Source organism: Rattus norvegicus, chromosome 13, assembly GCF_021556685.1.
Source record: "Rattus norvegicus strain SHRSP/BbbUtx chromosome 13, alternate assembly SHRSP_T2T, whole genome shotgun sequence".
Taxonomy (NCBI): Eukaryota; Metazoa; Chordata; class Mammalia; order Rodentia; family Muridae; genus Rattus; species Rattus norvegicus.
In genome coordinates this window covers 95,405,913-95,433,059 of record NC_141546.1, presented here as the reverse complement: position 1 = coordinate 95,433,059, position 27,147 = coordinate 95,405,913, and the positions used below count along the sequence as shown (strand labels likewise).

The 27,147-nt window shown below is 43.7% G+C and overlaps 2 protein-coding genes across 3 annotated transcripts; both read right to left on the bottom strand.

Annotated features, from left to right (window-relative positions):
- Positions 1-206: 206 nt before the first annotated feature.
- Positions 207-7,888, bottom strand: Degs1l2 (delta(4)-desaturase, sphingolipid 1 like 2). The gene is made up of 3 exons (NM_001430783.1): positions 7,722-7,888; positions 2,628-3,370; positions 207-812 (listed from the first exon to the last, which is right to left on the bottom strand). Exons 1-3 carry the CDS (start codon positions 7,801-7,803, stop codon positions 663-665), a joined length of 975 nt encoding a protein of 324 aa, NP_001417712.1. The 5' UTR covers positions 7,804-7,888; the 3' UTR covers positions 207-662.
- Positions 7,889-14,940: 7,052 nt separating this feature from the next.
- LOC148001846 (sphingolipid delta(4)-desaturase DES1-like) lies at positions 14,941-26,689 on the bottom strand. 2 transcript variants are annotated; one of them, XR_015635689.1, is made up of 3 exons: positions 25,955-26,688; positions 21,872-22,065; positions 14,941-15,052 (listed from the first exon to the last, which is right to left on the bottom strand). XR_015635689.1 is itself a non-coding variant. In XM_087581898.1 (2 exons), exons 1-2 carry the CDS (start codon positions 26,666-26,668, stop codon positions 21,931-21,933), a joined length of 849 nt encoding a protein of 282 aa, XP_087438024.1. In that variant the 5' UTR covers positions 26,669-26,689; the 3' UTR covers positions 20,888-21,930. The 2 variants fall into 2 exon arrangements, 1 of the variants encoding a protein (XP_087438024.1); XM_087581898.1 differs by lacking the exon at positions 14,941-15,052 and having other exon boundaries at positions 20,888-22,065; positions 25,955-26,689.
- Between the last annotated feature and the right edge of the window lie 458 nt (positions 26,690-27,147).

Below are 27,147 nucleotides of genomic sequence, written 5' to 3'. Positions count from 1 at the left end.
AAACCGGGAAAGGGACTAACTTTTGAAATGTAAATAAAAAATAAATACTGTGGGTGTATGCCACCACAACCTAGGAATCATTCTTGTCTCTTTTAAGGGAAGAAAAATGTCAAGTTAAGTTTCCCTAAGAACTAACGTAACGACATAACACAGAGAAAAGACAGTTGAATATCCAGCAAACAAACGCCAAAGAGCAAACCAGTGTGTGCATTTGGATTGACAGCAGTTCGTTAGCATTTTTATTAAAATGAAACTTAATGTTATAAATCATGTAGTAAAGTAACCATTTCATGATGTTCTAAGAAAGTTATAGACATGGATGAAGACACCACAAGAAATGATAATTCACTATCAATAAGCAAGCACCCTGTAGGCAGAGTTGAGCACTGTAAAGGTCAGGTTTAGTGAAAACCAGAGTCAAATCTTGACATCACGGAGATCTGAGTTTAAATTGTAGCAAGACAGCTCTGACCGTCACTGATCCCAAGTTTAACCGGACAAAAGTTCGGGCTGGGAGGATAGCTCATTGGCAGAGGTCTTGATGAGTGGGACAGTGCTCGAAGTTAAATTATCAGTGAGAGAAACCAAATGGGGCAGATATTTCCACATAGTCAACTATTATAACGTTCTAGGGAAGGTTTTTCTTTGGCCCTAGGGAATGTTTATTTATGTAGAACCTCGTTCCCTTTCGGTGGCCTCTTTATCCTGGAGTAGGGGCTCATTGTGTCATCCGTCACAAAATCATACAGCACCTTCACCCAGGAGGTGTGATGCGGGAGCTCATCATAGTACTCAGCTGCGATTTTCCTCACCTGGAAATGAAGACAGAGAGCTGAGCTGTGTCACTGAGGCCTCAGGATGAGAGGTGGGTGCCTGACACAGACAGAGGGACTAAATCCAGCCAAAGGGCAACGCCTCTGTTCATGAGTAAGGACAACCTGTAGATCACACACTTAGACGCCTCTGTTGCAATCCACACTGAGTTCAGAGCCTAGCCAATGGCAATCAGTTTAACTTAGTAGCTAGAACAGAGAGCCTCTGAAGTTCCAAAGTGACAGAGCCAGTTCAAGGTTCAGACCCTGAAAACGAGTGCTTAAGGCGTTCTTGAGGATTGAGAATACATTATCAACCAGGGGAAAATAAAAGTTGCTATTTTTCATGTTTTAAAGACAAAATAAAAAAGTTAATACATTTCTTACTACTTGGAGTATACTTGGAGGATTTATTAGTGTCATGTCCAGTGAAACTCAAATGCTGGCATTATCAATCCCTGGTATCTACTGTCTTTACAATGCTGTGAACAACTGGAAAAACAGATGCTTAAAAAGCGCAAAAAGCAAATCTCAGTAAAAATAAGTAAAAGACAACTTCAAATATCAGAAGTTGGGCACGGTGGCCATGCCTTTAATCCCAGCACTAAGGAGGCAGAGGCAGGTGGATCTCTGTGAGTTAGAGGCCAGCCTGCTCTACAAAGTGAGCTTCAGGCCAGCCAAGGATTTCATAATTCAAGGCACCACAGAGGGGAGAAACAAAAGCTGTGCTCTGTTCAGAGTAGACTGACGCCAGGAAGTGGAGGGTAGCACACATCACACCAACTCAGGTTGTGCTCACTCAGGTACGTGCTTTGTTTATCCAAACCTTTATTCTGATCCCGTGAGGTTTATCAGAAAGTTGGAAGAATGGGTGCTAACCTCCAGACACTTCATCAGTTTAACGGTGACTGCAACGGAGCGGCCCTCTGCACTGGTCTGTGCAAAACGAATCAAAACCTTTGCTCTCCTTACTGACCATGTTGAAAGTTGCAGATGCAGGTCATAGTTGCGCTGGGTGTTCCACCAGGCATTAATTTACCAATCACAGGACTGTCACATGGCGGCTACGTTACACAATGCTTTATTCTGATGAGAGGATCTCTACTTGGGGAGTACAGCATTGGTCCCTGTCCATCCAGTTTGTAGATCATTTTTGCAGGTGTTTCATAAAAGGGTGGGAAGGTTATAGGAGCCTGGGGGTGGGGGAAGGATCGCTGCAAAATAGTGTCTTCTTGACTGATTCGGTCAAAACTCAAGCATAGATATGGGAGAGGCTCATGAAACCCCACGTCTAGCCCAGGAGCATTGGCTTCTGGAGTAGGGGAGAGTCAGTTTTCTTCAGGGAAGTGATCCCTGTTAGTTTTCCATGCTCTGTTAATGACCCTACAACCATGAAAATAAGGAGAGAGTTGAATAGACCCAGCGGGCTATGAAAAGAAGTCATGAAGTGAAAGGAGAATTTGGCAGGGTCAGGGTCTGGTAAAAGTAGGGGATTGGTATTATCAAAACATGCTGCCTTCGTGTATGAAATTCTCAAAAGATGAAATAGAAAAACACACACACACACACATCTTAACCAAGCCCATCAGCTCAAAATGCAGCTGATGTTCCCTTTACAAAGGTATTTGATTCTTAATTGAGTTATTTTATCAAGTGATAAGTTTGTACATCTTCTAACACTTCTGAATTCTAATTGTAACCACCAACCAAGCGTCAGGACCCAAGACAGTGAAGGTTGGTAAATTAGGCTGTCAGACACTGAAGACAAATTTAGATCCATCAGAAATGAAAACAATACACCAGAAATTGTCTTACCTGAGGAAGACGGCTTCCAGGAATACTGGGGAAGTCGTGGTGTTCGTTGTGGTAGCCGCCATTGAACATGAAAAAGTTAAGAGGCCCATAATAGGAGTTTGTGTCTTGTCCCTTTGAGAACATGAAGTGGTCAGCTATAAAATGCCCAGAAATGGGATTCAAACCCAAGCCAAGGAGAGAGGCTGCCAACATGTAGACTAAGGACTTAATTCCCCAGACGTGGTAAATGACAATGTTAAAAGTGATCTGGCTCATAATATTAATAGTTTCCAGGTAAGTCATTGGTTTGGGGTTGACAAAATAAGGTCGAAATAAGAGAAAGAAAGGTTGGAAAGCAACCCAGACAAGCTTCCTGAAAGTGGTGCAGAAGAACCAGCCCTCAAGGTCAGAAGGAGCATCCACGTCAATGCCAGCAGTCCCAAGGTATCGGTGGTGATCTATGTGATACATTTTATAGGAAATCGAATATGGAATCCCAAAAGGGAGATTAGTAAATATCCCAAACCAGCGGTTCCACAGGGCCCTGTGGTGGCCGAAGGGGAAGTTGTGGGAAATCTCATGGATAGCCAGAGTCATTGAATGGTTAATAGAGCTGCCAAAGACATAGGACCAAAATATGAGCCATTTCCACTCTAAGTCTTTGACTAAGTAGAAGGAAGCCAACTGGACGAGAATCATTGCGGTTATGATCCAGATCAGGTTAGGGTCGGGCTTCATCAAGGATTTTATCTCTGGATACTTTGCTGTAAGAAAAGAAATATAACAAGATGGAGAAGATAAAATATAATTATACACAATTATAATGAACACGCCTAAGAAATTATAATGAGGTCTGGAGAGACAGCTGGGTGAGTAAACGGCATGAGGGCCTGAGTTTGATCTCTGGAACCCAAGTCAAAGAGCCAAGTATGCTAGCAAGATCTGGTAACCTCCAAGGCAAGAAGACAGAGTAGTACTTAAAGCTACATTAAGTAAAGTTTCCTAGCTCAATATTTTACCTGCTACAAGGATATAAAGACACATCAAGACTGATAAAGTATGCATCCCTTGGTGAAATAATTTATTATCATTTAGTTAGTATTTTGAGCACTTTATAATAATATGAGAAATATTGTACTATAATAAAACTGTAATTCTTCATCTTCTAAATATTCCTTTTTTAAAAAAAGATTTGCTTACAGCATGTATGTGAGTACACTGTCTCTGCCTTAGACACACTAGAAGAGGGCAGCGAATCCCATTACAGGTGGTTGTGAGCCACCATGTGGTTGCTGGGACTTGAGCTCAGGACCTGTGGAAGAGCAGTCGGGTGCTCTTAACCACTGAGCCATCTCTCCAGCAACCTCTAAATATTTTTTTAAAGATTTATTTATTTATTATATATATAAGTACACTGTAGCTGTCTGAGGGCATCGGATCCCATTACAGATGGTTGTGAGCCACCATGTGGTTGCTGGGAATTGAACTCATGACCTCTGGAAGAGCAGTCGGGTGCTCTTAACCGCTGAGCCATCTCTCCAGCCCTAAATATTCTTGAATTTAGATGACAGATTTTGTCCTTCAACAAAAGACATGGTATATATGAAATATTACTGTATGTAATAATTATAGAAAAATAAGAAAATTTAGCCATACTCTGAAAGGTATAATGTAGATTTTAACAAAACTCTGGCTGTTTCCCATGCATGGATTGAATAATATAATGAGAAGAAACTACTGGCCAAAGCATGAAAAAATATGAAAAGATTCTCAGACTGGGCACAGTGGTACACACCTCCCAGCACTCAGGAGGCAGAGGCAGGCAGATCTCCATGAGTTTGAGGTCAGTCTGGTCTACAGAGTGAGTTCTCTAACACTCGGGCCTTACCTTAAAAAAAATTCTTAAAACATAGAAATTAAATTAGGAGTACTCAAATTAGAAAAATCCCTTTGTGCCTAAAACTTCAACAGGTAGTTTTGTTATTTTAGCCAAAAGTTCTTTTGGAAGTATATTTATGTAATATAAGTATTGTAGGTTGATGTCTATACTTAGGTGAGGGCTGACACAAGTTAAGGCAAGGCCTGTAATTGGACAGTAAAAAGTAAGGTGGGGACAAAGTTTTTGTAAGGTGAGAGAAGACGAGACAGGAGTAGAGCCAAGATGGAGGCAGAGAAGGAAGACCCAGATTCGTGTGGCCTTAAATGACCACAAGCAGTTATGAATATTTCTTACGGGATGGATTTCCATAGGTAAATTTATCTTATCTAGGTGGGTGGTTTATATCTTTATCAATTGATTGTGTTTATTGTGCGGACATATTGTGGATCGAGAATTTAACATGTAAATCTGATTACTAAATTACAGCGTATTGAGTCTTGATTTTAATGGGTTGCTGGGAGCTTATACCATAACTATTAGGGGGCAGATGCTGGGAATGTAAACAGAGCAGCGGCAGAGAGTTAGGAGAGGGTAGCGCTTCTGGGACCAGGGTGTGGATGCTGGGAATATGAGCAGAGTACACAGTAAGAGAACCTCGAGATAGGCGGTCTCTGTATGAAACTGGCCTGGTAGTTCCCACCTTGGGAACTAGAGAGAGAGAGAGAGAGGTTGCTGCTCAGAGAGTAGTCGTCAGCAGTGTGAGATGGGATGAAGCTTATCAGGGGAGACACTTTGCTGACTGAGATGAAAATACCCTGCAGGTGCCAGCACTAGCATGGGATAAAAGATTCCATTTTAAAATAATTACCATAACAAAGTATCATCTCTCTGGAGTGTGTGTACCAGGAATAGAACCTGGCACAAGCAAGAGAAGTGCGCCATACCCTGAGCCCTAGAGATTTGAAGAATTGTTTTCAGATGGACTCAAGCCTTGTCCAGGGTGGTCTTATCGCCCAACATCTTTACTTTGTTAATGGGAAAAGCACGATATAGACTAATTCTACATATCTTTTTATTTAGGTTACCGGTTTTTTTTATAATGTATTTTCGTTTTGTTATATAGTTGTGTCCCGAGTCATGCCTGCATGTATGTCTGTGTGAGGGTGTCAGGTCCCCTTGGAACAACAGCTACAGACAGTTGTGAGCTGCCATGTGGGTGCTGGGAATTGAACCCTGTTCCTTTGGAAGAACAGCCAGCACTCTTAACTACTGAGCCATGTCTCCAGCCCTCAAGTTAGCATTGTATGACTATATTAATTATACATACTAATGAGATTCAGTGTGCTTTTTTTTTGCATGCACATACAGCCCGTGCAGATCAAACCTAACTTCCCCTCTCTCACCTTTCCTCATGCACTTCCCAACCCCTAGGAACTGTGTGATTCCACTTTCAGTCAGCTTCCTCGGGCTTCTGCACGTGAAGGAGGAGATGCGGTACTCTCCGTCTCGCTTTACGTCTGACATACTAACTTGTAGTTCACCACACTAACTACAGCACATGTATGGTTCTGTGTGCGAAGGGTATCCTATGGCAGAGTCAGTGAGAGCCACTGTCCTCTAGGGTGCTCTGACAGTGGGGACATGCAAACGGTTCAGGCAGTGTGTGGTAGACAGCAGGGCCTATGAAGCCCTCCCAGTGTAGCTTCTCCTCTGGTGCAGCTGGTGGGCCATGTAGGGCAGTGGGCACTGTGGAGGTTAGCTCTGCAGTGACAAATGCCTGTGGTACTGTAAGGCCCTGGTAGTGACCTCTCAGAGGTGTGGGCTCAAAGAGGCAGCGGTGGGAAGCACAGTACACCCCTCTTTGACACGCGTACCCCAGACCACACTCTTTCAGCTGAAGTGCATCCCTAGAGTGAAGCCCATCGGAAGGAGCTGGGTGGAGTTTCCCTCCACTTCCTTTGCTCTTGGGTACCCACACGGGACGATCGTTCGCAAAGCGTGAAACGGACTCTGACACTAACTCTGAGTGCAGTGGAAATGAAATCGTGTGCATCTCCTTCTTCCCCCAAAGTAAACACGTAGTTCAGAAGCACATTGTCATTTTAGTGATGTAGTTTGCATAGGTTCCCTTAGAGTTATTTCTTTTCTATCTCCAGAAATGGAACACTGAGGGGTAAAAATGGTATTTTTCATCGAACCATTTAGCTTTTCAAGGGAGATGGTTCATTGGTGATAAGTTGGTGGAGAAAAGGTACAGCGCTAGAAAAGCATTTTTTTTTTTTTAAACGCACTTCCTTCTTGCTTGCTTTGCTGACTACTGAAGAGAAAACTAAGTTCGAGCATCAGGTTTTGCCGGGGTAGATATCACATTGTTCTTGGGCAATATGTAGATAAGGTGTAGAAAAAAATGTACCGCACGATAGCACGTATAAAAAAATGTACGAGTGAGCTGCAATATTGTTCAGGGAGAGAGAAGAAACCCAAGAATGAGATAAAAGTCTTTTATGGGGCTACTTTAAAAGACAACTGAAAAGTTCCCGCGCCCACCAGTGTGAACTCATTCAGAAACAAGGGATTTCTAACGTGGGTACTCATGGAGCTCGGAGCCCTGCCTTTGCTTTGGACAAGTGGATGTCAAGGCTGCTGCCCTGTGAAGCTCTGGCTTTGGTCCCCGGCACTGGAGGGAGGGGGCCTCTCACATTCAAAGCCCCTACCACTGACTTCATTGGTTTTAAACAGAACGGGTAAGAAGCACATTCCGTGCAGGCTGTCTAGCCCAGATTAGCGTCCTCCTAGCATTCATCTCCTTCCCTCTCACTGCACCCTTTAAAAGACAGAAACATCAGGAGGCTGCAGTGAGACATTAGGCAATGCTGAAAATCAGCCATCCCAAAAGCCTGCTGGTGGTGAAGGGCAGCCTGGGAGAGATAAGAGAGTTCTTTGTGAAACACAGACGCGGTGCCCAGTATACCCTAGAGCGCCAGGTCGTTCTGTGCTTCAGCGTCTTTACCCTAACAGCATTAAGTGCAGCAGAAGGGAGGAAACAAGTCTATGAAACAGTCTTCTGGTGTCACAGGCTTGTGGTAGATTCACAAAGAAGCACGCCAGAACCTGGCTTCTCTAATAAGTCCCATGCACCCCTAATGCTGAGGGCCCTGAGCCCAGCCCAGGCCTCTCTTTCTGCTGGGGCCCTGGGCACTGGCTACACACTATGGAACAAATGCATAAGACCTCACCCAGGATCTCCCGTCTTCTCTGCGCATGCGGCTCATCCGTGTAGACCCACTCAAAATCTTCCCGAGAAACGCGGCTGCCCATGGCTCTGCGTGGACCTCTCTGGGTTCTGCTCCCAGTCCAACCTCTTGAAAGCAAAGGAGGTAGAGCCTGCTGCTAGCTCTGGTCTGCAGGTGCCTGTGGTGGGGTGAGTGGGAGGAGCAGGCTGGGCTAACCTACTCCTCCCACTCACCCCACCCACCGGCCTCTGGCTCTTAGGAACTTGTTGCTAGGTCTGAGGTGACTCGGTGCACGAGCACCTGTGGGGTCCAGCTCCTGTGTCTGCTGCCAGCCCCTCATTCCAGGATAAAATGAAAAAGGAAAGAAATGTCTGAGGGTAGACAGGCTGCTGCCCAGAACACCCTGGAACTGAAGACCCTAAGGTGGTCATAAGTTTTCCAAGTCAGGAGGATGCCGGCTTTAATCATGCCAGCACCCTGAATTGGGGTTAGTTGTTTAGTTTCCAAGGCAAATCAGCCAAGCCCAGTGTCTGCTTCTAAACCGAAAAACTCTCGCACCGAGAAGGAAAACTGTGGCGCTGGAAAGCCAGCAAGCCATGCGGAAGCATGATTCCTGTGAGAGAGAAAGATGACGTGGAGTCTGTCGTTCTGATGTACGCATTCCTCTTACTTGCATCTCTCATGAAGATCTTCAAGAGGAGACATTTTGGGTCTAAACAAGAAACCACGACGAGGATGTCAGAAGGGTAGACAGTGTGCTTCCTAATAAAAGGACACACCACCCACTCTACCTCAAACTACACACGCCCCGCACCATGCCACACACAGAGAGAGCCAATCTGTTGAGGACCCTGACTCACATTTGCCACTGTGTAGAAACTGGGAAGGAGAGAACCATGCCAAGGTACAGCCAAGGGGTGCTGTCAGTCTGAACTGTCTGTAGAGAGCGGGGCCTACAGTGACTGGGGTCTTTAATGATTATAATTCAAGGAACATAAAAAAGGGATCCAAAGAAGGAAAGTCTATGGAAGGATGTCCCACCAACTTCAATGCGTTTGACTTTAGTAAAATTAGGATCCAAGTTTTGTTGTTTTAAAAACAGATCTTGGGGCGGGAGAGATGGCCCAGTGGTTAAGAGCACTGATTGCTCTTCCAGAAGCCGTGAGTTCATATCCCAGCAACCACATGGTGGCTCACAACCATCTGTAATGGAATCCGATGCCCTCTTCTGGTGTGTCTGAAAACAGCTACAGTGTACTCACACATAAAATAAATAAATAAAACTTAAAAAAAATAAAAACAAATTTGGCATTTAATTTAAATCACTGGATGTGTTAGGAAGTTACTGTTAAAAATGTCAACGGGGATATAAGTATTTTATGGTTATAGTTTCTCCTTTAGAGGTAAGTAGCAGATAAATTCCAGGGGAAAGTACCCTAAACTAAAGCAGGTACATAGGAAGCCATGCCGGGCTGCCACTGCAAACTAGGGTTCTCAGTGTACTACTATGAAACGGAGCCCAGGGCACATGTTAGCTGCAGAGCTGTCGGCATGGACAATAGGCTACACAATGAACATACATGCTTGGTTGCACATGCATAACCACTCACGTCACCCAAGGGTGGATTACATCGTGCAGGAGGAAGTGGGTGGGACAGTTTCCCATTAACGTGATCCTCCTGTTTCTTCCCTCAGGGTGCTGTGATTTCAGTGTGTACCCCTTCACCAAGGCACTTGTTTTTAAGCAATTTTCCCAGAATGTTTTCTTTGTATGTGCTTTCCTTAAAACCTCCAAAAGCACTTCTTTGCTATGTCCAAAGTCTCTCCACAGGCTGTGTTTTTCCCATAAGCTTCCTGAAGGCTCAACCCACCTGGAGATTTTTGGCGAGAGTGCTCCCCACCTTGCCGTACAATGCTCCCCACCTCAGCTGTACAGTGCTCCCCACCCTTAGCTGTGCAGTCCTCCCCACCCTTAGCTGTGCAGTGCTCCCCACCCTTAGCTGTGCACTGCTACCCACCCTTAGCTGTGCAGTGCTCCCCACCCTTAGCTGTGCAGTGTTCCCCACCCTTAGCTGTGCAGTGCTCCCCACCCTTAGCTGTGCAGTGCTCCCCACCCTTGGCTGTACAGTGCTCCCCACCTCAGCTGTACAGTGCTCCCCACCCTTAGCTGTGCAGTGCTCCCCACCCTTGGCTGTGCAGTGCTCCCCACCCTTGGCTGTGCAGTGCTCCCCACCCTTGGCTGTACAGTGCTCCCCACCTCAGCTGTACAGTGCTCCCCACCCTTAGCTGTGCAGTGCTCCCCACCCTTGGCTGTGCAGTGCTCCCCACCCTTGGCTGTGCAGTGCTCCCCACCCTTGGCTGTACAGGGAGGGGGGAATGTGTTCTCCCTGGGCCCTCTAGTTACCCACTGCATAAGGATTAACAGCTTTCCACAGAGCCCACCCTCCCTGTGTCTCCAGCCCTGCTTAGGTTTCTCACTTGCTGTCCGAACCCCTGAGTCAGTCCAACCCTGGAGCTTGCAGGTTACACAAACTGGTGCCCGCCTAGGCCATTTTCTTGATTCCCTCTTGATATCAGAGCTCCATTGTATGTCCTGATCTGGCCTTTTCTGGCTGCTTGGGAGCATTTTGGGCTCTCTCCCATTCTGTTACACTGAGATCTTGTAAATGAGGACTCTATGGAAGGGTAAGAAGAAAAAAAAATCAGATAAAAAAAACGTAAATTTTTAAAAGCAGAGTTTGAAATTCTAAGAAAAGAATTTGAGGTATAGAATGAGTATGAGAGGGACCCACGACTCTGGCTATATGTAGATCTGCAGTTTCAAACACTGTGTGGTATAGTCAGAAAATAATCCGAGAGAAGCATAAACCAATGCTCTAGATTTGAAACAACCTTCATTTGTTACCCAGCTTGCATCTCTTTTGTTAGTCTTGGCAAGAGGTTTCAATGATACGGTTACCCTGTCCTTCTCGAAGAGGCATCCGGGATCACGCGAAAGCTCTGGCAAGTCTGCATGGCTCCCGGTGGTGCTGGCGGTGCCAGGGGAGATACGAACCTTCCCCCACACAGCCTTCCCTTCTGCTTCTTTAACTAATTGGTTAATTACTTGTTTTCTGGGTTATGTGCTTGAGACAGGTGACCCTCTGTGGGTGATGCTGCCGTCACATCTGTGATCGTCCTTCCTCGGCCTGGGCACACCCAGCTACCATTTCATTTTCGCACATATACCTGAATAATCTTTCAGTTGAACTCTTACAGTGACTTTGCAAGGTTCGGGCCTGTGAGCTGCTTCGTCAATGTTAAGTCACAGGAGGAAAGTTATAGTAAGCAATTCCTCACTCACTTTAAACAAACGTTGATCATGATATCTTCTTCTGCACATCAGGCAGGCACAGCATCCAGTCGGTAATTCTTTGCCAACAAATATCTGGTTTTTTTTTCTTGTGCTTTTAGATTAATAACAATACTTTTTCAGTTAAAGCACCCACAAGGATGACTAATTAGAGCAGAACTGATGTGAGACCTTGCCTGTCAGTTGTCTGCCCCACAGGCCTCCCTTGGGACTGCTGTCCCTGGTCAGTACTGGAAGCCTACGGTGCCATTTACTGCTGGCATTTTTAGGTCCACAGCCTGTCCAGTCTCAGCGTCTACAGGGCTGAGTGGTTTCACCCTTTCTTCTAGCACACAGCCTACCCAGGGCTCTGGGCCTCTCTCTTTCAGAGGGATGCCTTCCAGTGGCTGAGTTGTTCACCCAGTTCTGTAGGGTTCTGTGGGTCTGCCCTCATGCCTGTGGATTTAGACATCTCAGGTTACAGTTGCTAATCTACCGGTCAAGTGGCATGTTGCAGGCATAGGGCACCCTGTGATGCTAAACTGTCTGGTTAGCCTATGCAAGCCAGACGGTCACTCATGCTTTCCAACTCAGAGCAAGACCAAAGGCAGACGGTGGGGGAAACATATTTCATGATCTCGACCACAACAACAACGAATGTAATGCAATCCAATTCCCTTTCAACATCATTTTTTCATACAATCCAGTGGGACTGAGTTGTCAGAATAAAAGATAGACGAGAAAAGTAACGTGCAAAAGCACTGTGTTTCTACATACCGGCAACAACTGTTTCTAAGTTGCAATTAAATGGAACAACAACACTTATGAAGACATAAAAAAATGCATCTAGAAACAAATCTAACCAAAGTTTTACTAGACCTTTAAGATTAAATGTCGGGGTTGGGGATTTAGCTCAGTGGTAGAGCGCTTGCCTAGCAAGCGCAAGGCCCTGGGTTCGGTCCCCAGCTCCAAAAAAAAAAAAAAAAGAAAAAGAAAAAAGAAAAAAAAAGATTAAATGTCAACAGTTTGGTTGGAGGTGTTCATGTTTGAATATGCTTGACCCATGGAGTGGCACTCTTTGTAGGTGTGGCCTTGTTAGAGTAGGTATGTCACTGTGGGTGTGGGCTTTAAGACCCTCATCCTAGCTGCCTGGAAGCCAGTACTCTGCTAGCAGCCTTCAGATGAAGATGTAGAACTCAGCTCCTCCTGCACCATGCCTGCCTGGACACTGCCATGCTTCCCACTGTGACGATAATGGACTGAACCTCTGACCCTGTAAGCCAGCCCCGATTAAATGTTGTCATGATAAGAGTTGCCTTGGTCATGGTGTCTGTTCACAGCAGTAAAACCCTAACTAAGACAGAGGTATACAAGGGAGTGAGGGTGGGCTTGCTGGTGTCAAGCAGTCTACTGCTCAGCTAGCATTGGCTCTTTATGAAAAGACATTAAAGACTTGTATGCTCCACAAAACAATGCTAATAGAGTGGGAGGCTAAATTCCATAAAAATGTAAGTTCTCCCATTCAGCTAGTTGACTGGCAGGTTCTAACCAAGCTTCCAAGTCGAATTTTGTTAGGAATCGTTCAGATGGCTTTTCAGTTTACACGGGAGAGTGGCAAGAAAATCAAGCAACACCAAGACATCTTCGGAATAGAAGGAAAGTGACCTTGCCAGAAGTTGCGAGCTTGTATACAGTTCTAATATGCCACTTATGGGGCGCCATGGCTAACTCGGGCTGCTGGAAAAACAATGACTAGGTGGGTCCCAAGATACAAAGGCATGTTCTTCTATGTCACAGGTAGGCAAGGGTACAACCTTAGCATTGGCAGTTTCACCAGTAAGGTTGCCTTCCTAATTCATAGAGGGCATCTTCTCTCTGTGTTCTCAAGGTAGAGAAGAAGGGAGCTCCCTTGGGTCTTTTTCTTTTATAGGGGAATTAATCCTATAAATGAGATTCTACTCTTATTTCTCCAGGGCCCTGTCTAGAAATACCATAACAATGGTACAAGCAGATGACTTATTCTGGAGGAGACAGAATATTACTGACTAATGCATACAGAACATAGCACTAGGGACAGAATACAGTGTCCAGCAAGGAATCCTACACGTGTGTAGTATTATAAGATCAGTAAAGGGGAGGAAGGAGCTCTAAGTGAGACGAGTCCACCTGCACTGTATGCTGACGCTGCTTCAGGCAGATTATGACTGAAATGCGGTCGGTGAGACTAAGCTATGTTTAAACTTAGGAGACACAGAACTTGTTACAATTAGGGGAGGACTTATTAAAAGACAAAAAGCACAAGCCATCATGGAGATATATTAGTCACTAAGTGTGCAGTTCAATGGTCAAGAGCTGCTTAGCTTGCAGAGGCCGGAGGCTGGAACCACAAACCAAAAGCAAAGGAGGACATGTAAGATCTGTGACAAGACTCCAGTGACAAGACTCCAGAGACAATAATGGGATATCAAGCCATACACCAAGAGAAAGTGACCGCCACATGTATGCTCAAGGAAGGTTTCTGACTTAAAATAGGAGGAGGAAAGAGGAATAGAAAACAAGAAACAAAGGACTTATCAGGACAAGATGCACTATGGCTTTGCAGTGAAGGTCTAATGAGGAGGACACAGGCCCTTTCAAGTCCTGGTAACAAAAGGATTCTATTGTGGTAGCAGTTACACAGATAATGCAAAGTTCAGAGTCAATGCACACAAGGAAGAGACACTGTCCCTCAGTTGGAAGGCCTCCTCCTCAGATAAGGGACAGCAGGACTCTGCACCATGTCACCTAGTTACAGCAGAGCCACAGAAGGCCTGTCAGTCAGGATCTGGAGCCCAAACAACAGAAAGTGGGACTTGAGGGAGAAAAGAAGGGATATAAATCCTCAACTTCTCCCTCCACCTCCTCCTGTGTCTCCCAATAGGCCAATAGCCAGAGTCCAGCTGATGGGGAAGCCTCAGCAACAGCCTACAGGACCTGCTGCTCTGCAGAGCAGGGCAGGAAAACCCAAATGAGTGAGTTGGGGTTAAACAGGTATGAGTGTATGTAAATTTCCCAGGTTGATGTGAAATATGCCCGTCCCCTGTTATCAGGGACATGTGGATAAAAGGTGCAGTAGGATACATTTCCAGAAACTCTTACTGCCTGAGTGAAGGAATGGGAACTCTGGTGTCTACCCTACAGTGCAGCAATCATTTTTTAAAAATGTATGAGGCTGTGATAGCAACTTACTGTCTCTAGAAATTGTCCCAGGGATGTCCGTCCCATCAACATTCACCCAAGAAAAGGTGAGCCTCGCTCAGGGGGTGTATATTCTGGTATCTGGGCCATGCGTGATGGGCTATTTCCCTTCTTCACAGCTCAGTGTGAAGAAGATTCTGCATCTTATACAGCTGATTTTGAGAGACAGACTTCCTGCTCCCCAGTCCCTGGAACCCCAGTGCCTCCATGAAACTACACTACTCTAACTACGGGTTTGCAGGATTTCTCATCCCCTTCCAGCTTCTCCTTGTTGCAAAGACAGGGAGTTCCACAAGCAGTCCAAGGCTACACTCACACTCGCACCCTTGACCCTACACCAATTGCCCGAGGCTAAGAATAGCCAGAGCCAGCATCTTCACTCCTCTTACTTGTAGGGAAGGGGTTCTGTATTGGGAAAGGCCAGTGGGAAGACCAGAAAGACAGCTCGTGCATAGCCCTGCTGACAAAGAGACATTTGCTGCCAACGGTAATCCCACTGGGTGGAAATAATACAATCTTTGCACCAAAGCAAAGCAGGCCCTAATAAATTCTGGCCAGGATGATAGATGGCCAGGATTATACCAGGGATTCCCAGATTATGGCCACAAATTACATTAGTCAGGAATTTATAGGCAAACCCAGAAGGCTACTTACTTCCTGCCTCCATCCAGCAGGGGGCAAGCATACATCCTGTTATACTTCCTATGTGCCTCCTGCCACTGTGAGACCAGGTACGTCCTGTGCAGCTACGTCGGCAAACCTTGATCTTAGAAGAAAAAAACACATGACTTGTTATCTTACATGAATAATAGCTTGATGTTTTTCTTCTATAACTACTTCCTGTTGAAATTGGGATGTCATTGTCAGGGTCCAGGAATCCTGGAATGCTAATCAGACAGAATTCAGGCATCGGGGCATTCATTCATCAGCTATTCCAGGAAGTTGTCTGTCTGCGGACAAGTGGGGCTTACAGGTTAGAAGCATTTTTGTTTTGTTGATCTTTTAAACACAGCAAACATAAATTATAACTTTAGACATCCCATTCCCCCCTTGAGTTGTATTCTGAGTCAAATCCTTGACTGTGTGGTGGGTGTCTGTTCATATTGGAATCTAATAACCATGAGCTCAATGGCACCCAAAAGGGTATCACCCAAAAGGGAATGTCTGTATATCCTTAAGGCATTAGTGATGCACTGGCCAGCAGTAGTTCCCAGAAACAGAAAGATCCAAGGCCCTCCAATGCCTGACATCAGAATTACCACCTAGGAAGTGCCCGGGATGAGAATGGTAGCGTCATTTATCTTATCTTTGGCTCCCATCTCCCCTGCAATGTTTTTGTTGCTGTTGTGGTTTTGTATTTGTTTTGTTTTCTATTTTCTATCTTGTTTTTGATACAGATTACCTCTAATGCCTCTCAGGTAGTTTGCATACAAACATCAACTTTTTTTCCTTAATCCAATAACTTCTTTATTTTAACAGAGAGCAGGTCAAGCATCCTGTCCTATTCCAGCCTTCTGTAGAAGATAAGGGATGATGGAGTCCTTTTATAACTACTTCCTGCTGAAGTTAGGATGGCGTTGTCAGAGACTAGGAACCCTGGAATTGCTAGTCGGAGGTCTGAATGGGATTCAGATAAAGGCGCCTTCATCAGAAGCATCTGCTCCCGAGTCAGCTAAAGATACAGCACACTGGCTGAAATGGTTCACGTGAGCTTTCATCAAGCGCACAGCCAGCAGCCTTCACCTGATTGCTGGATGTTGTTCAGCCAAGTAGAAATCTAGCCTGACATTCCCATTACATCCAGGTATGGGAAGCCTCGCCCCCTTTCAAATGAAAAGGCTCCTGGCGCACTTTGTGGGGGAATGTGACACATTTCTTCGTTCAAACAGAACTCCTGAGTCAGCTATGTAGGTGGAGTAACAGAAGGGTATAGGCTTTGACCTACCGAGGTTTTGGGTTTTGGCCCTGGGTCTTTGTCCTGTGGGCTCAGGTTAGTCGCCTGTGTGTTGAACATTGGTTCCTTCACGGAGAGCATGTGGAGAGAACAGCCATCACACGGGGTGACAGAAGCCATCTTGGAAAGGTATAGCAAGCAAGCGAGTTTCCTGGGAATGGCCCACTGTGTCCATGTCTGCGATGGGTGCGCTCTTGAGAGGCACAGCCCAGACTTCATCCACGATTGCTTCTCGCAATGGTGTGCCTTTTCTGCCACCATCACATAGTATAATGATTCCTGGGCGTCAGCCCACCCTTTTGGGTAAGTTTCCTACAGATCATCATGAAGGCAAACTTTCATGAATTAATGCTGTTTAGATGAATTAATGACTATAGAATTCATGATTTGATTCAAATAATCTCAGAATGAAAGTTTAAGGAGATGGTTTTAGTTGTTTTAAAAGAAAGATGTAATGATACAGTAAAGTGAGAATCAAGATTAGAATGTGCCGCTCCTCATGGAATAGTAAGTAAAGGCAGCACAATAAGGAATACAGTGAGGTTTCATAAATGCACTAATTAGAGAAACAGGCTTGGGAAAAAATTCATTCTAGAGCATGCTGAATGCCAAGGAGGAAGCCCTAGGTGTGCACTATGATAAAACAAGGCCATGTAAAACTGTTGCTTTGAACTTATAATGAGCTTGTAGAATGAAACACTGCTTTGAACTTACTAAGGACATCCTTCTGTAACTCCCCTGTTTGTGTAACATTTTATCTAGGAGGTAATTTTATAAAGAACTTTTGTCTAAGAAGGTATAAACTGCCAGAGAGAAGGAATAAAGTATGGTTGTTAGGGCTCTGCCCAATCCACCAAATGAATATGTCTGTCTGTCTGTCTCCCTCTTACCCTCCCCCCTCTCTCCATATGTGTGTGTGTGTGTGTGTGTGTGTGTATCTCTCTCTCTCTCTCTCTCTCTCTCTCTCTCTCTCTCTCTGTGTGTGTGTGTGTGTGTGTGTGTGTGTGTGTGTGTGTGTGTGTGCAAGCGCGCAATTAAGAGTTAAAAGAGTTCAAAGTTCCTCTCTGGGCATTCTTGTAAGCCCCAGAGAGTTAAGGCAGTACTGACTCTGTAGTCTGTCACTGTCAGTTGGCCCTCCATCAGCTATCAGCATGATCCTAATTGCCAGTGCCCAACTCCTTTTTGCTGCCTGCCTCAGTTTATTCTGAGATGTCAAATCTGGCCTTCAACCATGTGGTTGACAGAGACTTACAGTGCTTGTCACAATAGGACCTGACAGAGCCAAGGACCAGACATACATCCTCTGCCTGCCCTTGTCAGATACATGCTCATCCTATATTTCATGGAATCTTTATTGTTAAATGCCAGGGGCCAGCCCCAGGGGGGGTGTTCTTCTTTCTTGTTGGTTCTTCATGAGGCAGCAGAGGAGGAAGAGCATCGGTGGAGGGTAAGACTTTGTCTTACAGGATACAGGGGGTGAGACTTTGTCTTATGATATATTTAGGGTTGCTGTATAATAAAAAGTTTACTTATCTAAATCTAAGTTACCTTGCTACTGTAGCTGACCTGCCTTCTGTATTCTTCTGAGGCCAGAAACTGTGGTCTCTGGCACTTAGCACCTCTTCCTAAAACAGCAAAGGATTAAGTACACAGCCTTTGTACTTTCTCAGCAGAAACTTCTGGGCTATAACTTTCAGCATGCTTGTCCAAAGTCTCACAGGTAGAAAAGGGACACTTAGGAAAGGATTACAGCGTTTATCACTAAGTTGTAAAAAGTTTCCTATGAAAGCTATCTAAGGGGGAAAGTGGAAAGAGCCTAAGCTGGGAAAGGGAAAAGTTCTTCTAAGGGAAAAATATTCCTTTCTCCTTTTTGTCCTCAGTACTTACACATCTTTCAAAGTACATGATCACATGTTACAAAGTTCATCACAAGTTCACGCAAAAAATCAAATCATAAATTGAAATAGAAGTTTACAACAGAGGATGTTTACATGCATATCCACTAGGAGTAATTATCTGGCTAAACATCCACCACTTATCTCAGCTCCATAGGTTCACTGAAGGTTTAAAACCATAACTAAGTGATTAGTGAAGTTTTGTATAGATAAACTCAGTCAATATTTTATCCTCTGTCCTAGCACCTATAATAAATCTTTACTTCCCTTTTTTTCACCTTTGGTTAATTGTTTTACAACCTCTTGGATTGTGCTCTGAGTACGAGAAAATCTGGTTACTATCTAAGAGCAATTAACTGGTAACTGGTAATTAACTGGGAGACTGGCAGAGTTCTCATTGCAGTTTTGGCTATCAGAAGAGGACCTAATAGCAGTCCCACTGTAAATGAGCTTAAAAATCACTGATATAATTTAGGAATCCTTATAGGATCATCATTAAGAATTAAGAAGTCATCTATTTGTCTATATAGCATCACTACAAGACAAGACATCTTCATGGATCAGCAGAGATCTGCTTCAAAGGGATGGGCTATTACTTAGTGATTTTTATATGTGTTTAATCATAACAAGAAAAGCATTTTAATAGTAAGAATCTTTCCTTAAATGAATTTCCTTTCAGCTTTGCCTTATAAGGGCAAGCCTGTTGCAGATTATAAAATAATCTGAAGCAGACCTTCTCAGTAAGATCACCTGCTAGTTATCAGCTTGTCCCATTATGTCTCCTGACAGTTAAATGATGCCGAGTAGGGACAGCATCTCACAAAGACAAAGCATAGAACCCTTTATTTAGGACCACACTTTGTATCCTTACTGCCATGTGCAATGCTTGGTGCTGTGTTGTCCTGAGACGTCTTTATGTAGCATTCCAGACAGAGGTACCAATGGCACATCAAATAAATGAGTCTAGCTTGGTAAAGCAATGAATTTACTGGCATTACTTACATGGATAACTCTTAGCACCTGAAATGCCCAAAGCCCTAACCACCATTGGTGACCAGTTAGGAAAACTGTTAGTAGATCTTGCAGGCAGCTACACTACTGAAGTTTACTTTCCAGCATTGTCTACAGTCCACTGGTTGGGCCTCTCAAGGCTCCTCAGGTCCTTGATAGTTTCACGAGCCATGCAAACTTTCAGCATCACTCTGGGAGAGGGTCAAAGAGCCACACAATGTCTGATAAGGAACCTACAGAATAAACGTGTTTGTGTTTTGGATTTACAACATAAATGTTTCATATGAGTGTGTTTCATAAATGATTTTTAAATGTCCATTTCTTCTAGTATACTACATTGACCTGAAGGTTATAGAAAATCGTCCCAGCCTTTGGCTGTTAGTTTTATATAATTTTCAAGTAAACCCTCTGATGATTTCATTGAATTTATCAAGTAATTAGCCCTGCCCTTGCTAGGTTTGGGGGGCTAGAGAACATTAAATCAATAGCTAGTGAATGATAGTAGTAATATCTCTGGATGAGAAGGTTGGAAAGGAGTCCAGTGTGCTTTGGGGGTGACACTGGAACAGTTCATTGAATTCATCAACCCTACAGAGGACTCCATAGTCAAGTGTCTGTGCCTGCCTTGACACTTTAAGAACTGGCACTTGTGACTGATAGTAATTTGAAAACATTTGCTTACATTGTATCATATTTCCTTATGTCATAGGGCCTGTGTGATGCTTTTGAGGTAATCTGGACTGCTGGACTAACAACCAGCCTCTGGAGACCAACTGCCCATCATCAGCCCACCTGGGGTGTTGCTAGGGTAAGTGTCTACACAGGTGGAAAATGAAGCTGAGTGTTGGCTAATGGCTCCAAACCCTTGAGCACATCAATTCTCTTATGTAGCCTTCTTGTTGCTGTGACTGTGCTGTGTGTGCCACCATACCTCTTGACCTTAAAAAAAAAACAAAACACAACAAAACAAAACACAACAAAACACAACAACCTCTTTTTGAAAGGAAGGTTTAAAATAAATTTCTTCTAGTAGTCAGGTAGCCATATGTAATAAAAAAATACAAAAAAGGGCAATAGATATTGATATACTATGATTAACAACTTAGGTCACCAGCTATTTTAAAAGTAAAATTTGTGATAAAAATTATAGAGTAGAAATAGGTAGTTTTATGATATTCTTGCAAAATGACAGACATGGATAGACATCCTCTCTGGGATTGTAATTGGACAAGCCCCCAGTTGAGCTCTGTAACAGAGTCAGGCTGCCTGGAAACCTGAACAGCTTCTTGACATGGGGGTGAAATTCTTCTGGGGCAGTTTCCGAGCATCACTGCTCTTTGTCGGGGCCATAGTGCCATCCAGTTCCTCAAGAAAGGCAGCAAAGGGGTGATCAGAGCCAAAAGCTGTTTACTTTTGACAATTTATCTCTTTCTATCTCTGGGGCCCAAAGCAGCTGGCTTCTGACAATTAACTCCTGCTGATAGCAGTAGGAAAAAGGAAACTTAATTACCTGGGTTCTGTTCTCTTTGACTTGGGCCTCTCACTAACCAGGCCAGAGGCTTGGAGGAGTTCCTTAACTCTTCATGAGACAGAAACAAACAAACAAAAAGAAAAAGAAAAAGAAAGAAGAAAGAAAGAAAGAAAGAAAGAAAGAAAGAAAGAGAGAGAGAAAGAAAGAAAAAAGAAAGGAAGAAAGGAAGAAAGGAAGAAAGGCACACATCATAGATATACACATATTGGATGAAGCTAAAGAAGGCTGCACTGCCATTTTATTATTGTTCTTAGTTTTTATATTTTTATACTTTCTCATAATTGATAACATGGTTTTCTAAACATTTTTACATTCCATAAGTTGATAGATCAATAAGGTTTAAGCAATTACAACAGAATTGTTTATGTCTTTCCATTAGGCTTGTACCTGACTAAACATTCCTTATATGTTACTAGATCCATAAGTTCATTAAAAGTTTAAAGCATTAATTTTTGTACCTGACTAAACATTCAGTATCTGATACTAGCTTCATAAATTCATTAAAAGTTTAAAGCAATAATTTTTATGGCATTAATTAGCATAAGTTAACATAGTTGTCAAGAGACATATCATCTGCCTTGTGTCTTATTATTTTGAAGACTTGTATATACTAGTCCATCATTTATGCTTTATCCTTGCACCTACAATAAATTTCCCATTCCCAGTTTATGACCCCTAGTTACCAGATAGGGGGCCTCATTCCTAACCTTGAAGGGATGTTCTCCTACACTGTAAATTTGTTCCAAGCCTATTTTCTTTCTCTAATGCAATTAGCCTGTGACACATGAAGGTTTACAGAGCTCCATTTGCAGCTTTTGTTTTATAGGGGATTTTAGGCTACTTGTATCAATTTAGGAGTTCTATAAAGTTATTATCAGGAATTATGAAGTCATCAATTCATCTACACAGCATTACTACATGACAGTATCATCTTCGTATGGATTCTGCAGAAAATCTGCCCAATAGGGTTTGTAGATGCCCAAGAATCATTAGGCTACAAAAGACTGGCAGGAAATGCATATTGGATGCAAGAAGCAACTCTGGGGTGAAGTTTCTGAGGATCCTGCATCTCAGAGTGCACCCATTACAGCCACGCAAATCAGTAGGTCATCACCAGAAAACTGCTTGCCATAGCCTTTACTAAATGGCTTCTGACAGCTCTTAATTTTAGCAAGGAAAAGAAATCCACATTACCAGCAATTAAAAAATCTTTGCAGAACTTGCTTTGGCTCTGACAGTGTTTGCTGCGAAATCTATTTCCCTTCTGGAAGCATCTTCTTCGGTGAATAGGGATTTATTGTGTTGTCCATCACAAAATCATACAGCACTTTGACCCAGGAGATGTGATGGGGGAGTTTATCATAGTATTCAGCCGCTATTTTCCTCACCTGAAATTTAAAAAACAAAGCAAAATGGAACACAGTGAGTATTACTGAGGCCTCAAGATGACAAGTGAGTGTCTGACACAGAGGGACAAACAACCAAACCACTGCAGTTCTTCATGAATAAAGATGGTCTACAGATCATGCACATTAACAGTTCTGTCATACTACACACTGGACTTATGGCAAAGCCAGCAGCATTCAGTTCACTTGGCAACTAGAACAGAAAGCCATCAATGTGTGTCTGCACTACAGTGGTAAGGCAGCGATGCCCTCTCTCCACCCCTGACCCTTGCCACCTGCTGCAGATGGTAGAGATGGCCCTGGGATCAGATGGCCCTGGGGTCAGGAGAACTGGAGAGCTAGTCCTGTCCTTCACTGTCTGTACCACTCGGGTGAGAGGGCCCTGTGCCTCACCTGGGTAGCACAGTAGAGCTGACCCTATTGCTTGTCCACTGAAGTATTGGGTGACCTATCTGGGGCAGTGCTGAAAAGCTCACACTAATTGTATGAGCACAGGAGATCTTGAGGGCTGACCAATTCAGTGACCACCCAGGTCCAGATCCAGGGTTTTGAGGTGACCCACCCCAAAATCTATCCCATCTGTGAACTGTTGAAGCAGGAGTGACCAATCCTACAGTTCCAAAGCTGCAGGATCTCCATGACACAGGGCAACAACAGGGTATGCAAGAGGAGTCCCAGTGAGGATCCAATATTGATAGCGTAGCATAAGGCCTCCCAACAGACCAGTAACTCATTGCAATAAACATCTGCAAGCACAGAAGTGTGGGCAAAGGGGTCCCACACTGTGGGGCGTACTGTGACACACTACTGATTTCAGAGTGAGATGGGTTTTTTTCTTCTGTGGGGGAGGTTACAAGGACAGAGCATGGATTTCAAGGGATGGGAACAAGAGTGGGACTGGGGTGCATGACGTGAAATTCACAAAGAATCAATAAAAAGTTAGATAGATAGATAGATAAATAAATAAATAAATAAATAAAGCCATTAGTGTTCCAGAACTGTAGACTGACGGAGCTAGTCAGAGCCTGGATAAGCATTTAAGATATTAATTAAGACTGAAAGTATGGGGGTTGGGGATTTAGCTCAGTGGTAGAGCGCTTGCCTAGCAAGCGCAAGGCCTTGGGTTCGGTCCCCAGCTCCGGAAAACAAAAAAAAAAAAACCAAAAAAAACAAAACAAAAAAAAAAAGACTGAAAGTATATTAGCAACCAGAATGATACAAATGACGATAAATTATAAACATCTAAAGGGCATACGGTTAAAAATGAATACATTCTAACATTATAATCTTAGAAAATTTATAAGCAATTTGTCCAATACAATTCAGAGGCTGCCGTAATCTCTGGGTGTCTGTGTACTTTATGGAGTTGTAAGAACAGGGGAAACGCATGTTTAAGTGTGAGTTATGAGATCACTGAGCAGTCAAAGGTACTTACTGCCAATCCCGCAGGTCTGAATCTAATCCCCAGGATCCACGTTGTGGAAGAAGAGAACCAAGTCTGGAAAACTGTCTTTTGACCCCCCCCCAACATACACACCATGAAATACGCACACACACACTCAAAATGTAAATACTTCAAGAGTTTTGTGAACAGCAAATTTAACTCAAATAACTGAGTTATTAAAAATGTTAAACTGGAATTGAAAACATTTTTAACTGATACTGTATTGTATAAAAATGTTCTGTAATTGATAATTGGTACTTCAAATTTTGTGTACGACTTATGTACACCCTGAAAACACACACACACACACACACACGCACACACACACATACACACACACGCACACACACACACATGCACGCACACACGTTTGTGTAAATACAGATATATGTATTTTGTTTTTTTCCCAGACAGGATTTCTCTGTGTAGCCCTGGCTGTCCTGAAATTAGCTCTGTAGACCAGGCTGGCCTCAAACTTGGAGACCTACCTACCTCTGCCTCCCAGGTATTGTATTTGGAAGTGTATGCCATCATGTCCAGCACTGTGTCTGAGTTACCCTTTAATAAAGCTATCACAAGTCATACGAGTTGGGAGTGTAGCTCAGTGATACCATGTTTGCCTGGCATGCCCGAGGCTATGGTTTCATCTCTAGTAACACAAACAAGCAAAGGAACAGAATACCCATTTTATTATTGCATCCCCAGCAATCATTTCATAGCTACACAAATGCGACTACTATAATTGATGTAATAAATGCCAGGAAATTGTTAAATCATAGAAAGAGCAAGGAAATCTAGACTAGTGAAATCTAGGGATGTTTGTAAGATTGGCTCAGATAAAAAGAAAGCATAAAGGAAGAGGGACTTGCATAGTTGTGGGAGTACCATCAGTCAAGATGTCGGGACTGGACTAAAGTTTCAGGATCCGGAGGGCTAGAGAAAGTTTCACCTTCTTTTCTATGCACTTTAGGGTGGAAAAATCTGTTTGTTCAAAATATTACCAACTTTGTCTCTTGGTAGACATACTTAAAAAATAATTAAAATTCTAGGCTAGAGAGATGGCCTGAGTTCAGTTCTCGGAGCTCATGTGACAGCTCACAAAGGCCTATAACTCCAGTTCCAGGATGTATGACACCTCTTCTGCTTTCCTTGAACCTCTACTATGCATGTGGCCCCCACACGTACATGCAGGAATTCATACATGCACAAAAAAAAATCAATCCTTAAAAAAATGAAAATTCACCTGGCAAGTCACAGCAGAGGTCAACAAAAACCACTCTAGAGATTGAGGGCAGAAGACTGATACCAAGGCATTGGAGGCTGTCACATTACACATGCTCAAGGTTGTGGTCACACAGGTGCCTGCTTCTTCCCTCGACTACTTTATTGTGAAAATGTAAACCCCATTGGACAGTTGGAAGAATCATCACTAGCTCTCATACACCCTTCCCCAGTTTGAAAGCGTGACACAGGTACCCATGACAATTAGCTGTAACACCGTTACCCTCTGTGATGCCCATCTGCATAAGACGCAGACGCCTTCTTTCTTCTCCTCGTGGAACCCATGGGGATTAGGTTGCAGGCAGCATGCATGAGTTCCAGAGAAGTTAACATTCGTATCTCATCCCTCAATATTCCAAAGGTGTCACTCTACAAAGTACTGAGCACTGAAAATACATTCTACAAGTCTGTGCAAGGGAGAAGTGACGGCCCCTGCCGGGAACACAATAGAGCATTGCAAGCAGATGTCTACCCGGTTTCCAGAAAACTTACTTAGGAGTTCACAGTTCTCATGGACAAATCAACTCACACCATGTGATTGTGTGCTGCGTTATCACGAAGCAGTAATAATAGCATTTCATAAGCCAGCACGCCATCTTAGCAAAGCCCACCGTTTCAACAGTGATGAGACCTCCTCCACCTCAGATTGAAAAGGGTCCCCTTATGAAGGATTAGGAGGTATGGCTGTGTTCTAGAAGGTGTGTCCCTGGGGGTGGGATTGAGGTTTCATAAGCACATGCTAGGTCCAGTCTCACCCAGCACCATGCTCCCTGCCATGATGATTATGGGCTAACCCTTGAAGCTGTATCAAGTACCCCATTGAATGCTTTCTTTTTTTAAGTTGCCTTGGTCATGGTGTCTCTTCACAGCAATAGAACAGTAGTTAAGACAGAGTCATTTTACTTCTTAACAAATTTTACACATCTGCCAATACTTCTGAACCTGAGTTGAAGGATCTGAAAGATCGTATCCTTGGTCAAACTAGCCTGTCAGATATCAGATGATATTGTGCGTTGATTTTCATTTTGATGAGCAGTTTTGGTTACTAAAATGTACCAACTTCCCTCAATCAATGAGCAACTGGAGACTAATTTAGATTATATAGCTATTGGAAATGAAAATATTTACCAAACCCTTTATACTTACCAAGGGCAGGTCTTTTCCAGGAATGTTGGGGAAGTCATGGTGTTCGGTGGGATAGCCCACATTGAAGGTGAGTAAGTTCAGAGGCCCATAGTAGAATGTCTTGTGTTCCTTTAAGAAGAGGCAATGGTCCCCTATAAGATTGCCAGAAATTGGGTGCAAACCCAGACCAAGCATGGAGGATGCCAGCATGTAGACTAAAGATTTAATTCCGAAAACAGAGTAAACTATCAGGTCAAAAGCGATCTGAGCAACAGCATTGATGGTTTCCAGGTCAGAAATTGGTTTGGGGTTGATAAATAGAGGCCGAAAAGTAATAAAGAGTGGTTGGAAAGCAACCCAGACCAGCCTCCTGAAAGTGGTGCAGAAGAACCAGCCCTCAAGATCACGAGGAACACCCACATCGATGCCGTCCGCCCCAAGGTACCGGTGATGATCCATGTGGTACCTCTTAAAGGAAATCGAATACAGAACCCCGATAGGGAGGTTCGCAAATATTCTAAACCAGCGGTTCCACAGGGCCCTGTGGTGGCCGAAGGGGAAATTATGACAGATCTCAGGAGAACCTAAAATTAGTGAGTGGTTAATAGAGCCACCAAATACATAGGCACAAAATATGAGCCGCTTCCAGTCCAAGTCTTTGACTAAGTAAAGTGAAGCCAACTGGGTAAGAACTATTGCGGTTACGATCCAGATCAGGTTACGGTCGGGCTTCATCAAGGATTTTATCTCTGGATACTTCGCTGTAAGAAAAGAAAATACAAGAATAGTAAGTGGAGATTAGTGTAACTATAATCACCATCAAGTATATTTACATGAACACATTGAAGAAACCATCATTAAAGGAGTTGGGAGATGGCCCAGTGAGTGGGTAAGAGAACTTGCCACAAAAGCATCTTCCTTCAAGCATGCACAGCCATTAACGGAAACTGGGTCAAAGACCTAACGATAAAACCCCAAATCTCAAAAGACAATGTTCAAGTTAACCCTCATGGCCTCAGTGGGTTTTAAGACACACAAAGGATTTGATAAAAGAAGAAGTTTAACTGCATATGAATCTCCTCTTCTGCCAATAATGTCACTGAAAAAGGAACAACTGTTGACGAGGAACCTTTCTGTAGACTGTATAGGAACTTTTAAAGCTTGCACAAATAAGAAGTAATCCAACTTTAAAAGTCTAAAGCTGTGGGATGGAG

What these genes read in the sequence shown, in the direction of transcription:
- Degs1l2 (NM_001430783.1), bottom strand. Translation starts at nt 7,803, where the DNA reads ATGGGCAGCCGCGTTTCTCGGGAAGATTTTGAGTGGGTCTACACGGAT. An exon ending in GAGAAGACGGGAGATCCTGG is followed by an intron (nt 3,371 to 7,721) that starts GTGAGGTCTTAT and finishes CTTTTCTTACAG; the next exon opens with CAAAGTATCCAGAGATAAAA. An exon ending in CTGGAAGCCGTCTTCCTCAG is followed by an intron (nt 813 to 2,627) that starts GTAAGACAATTT and finishes CTTCATTTCCAG; the next exon opens with GTGAGGAAAATCGCAGCTGA.
- LOC148001846 (XM_087581898.1), bottom strand. Translation starts at nt 26,668, where the DNA reads ATGAAGCCCGACCGTAACCTGATCTGGATCGTAACCGCAATAGTTCTT. An exon ending in CTGGAAAAGACCTGCCCTTG is followed by an intron (nt 22,066 to 25,954) that starts GTAAGTATAAAG and finishes TTTAAATTTCAG; the next exon opens with GTGAGGAAAATAGCGGCTGA.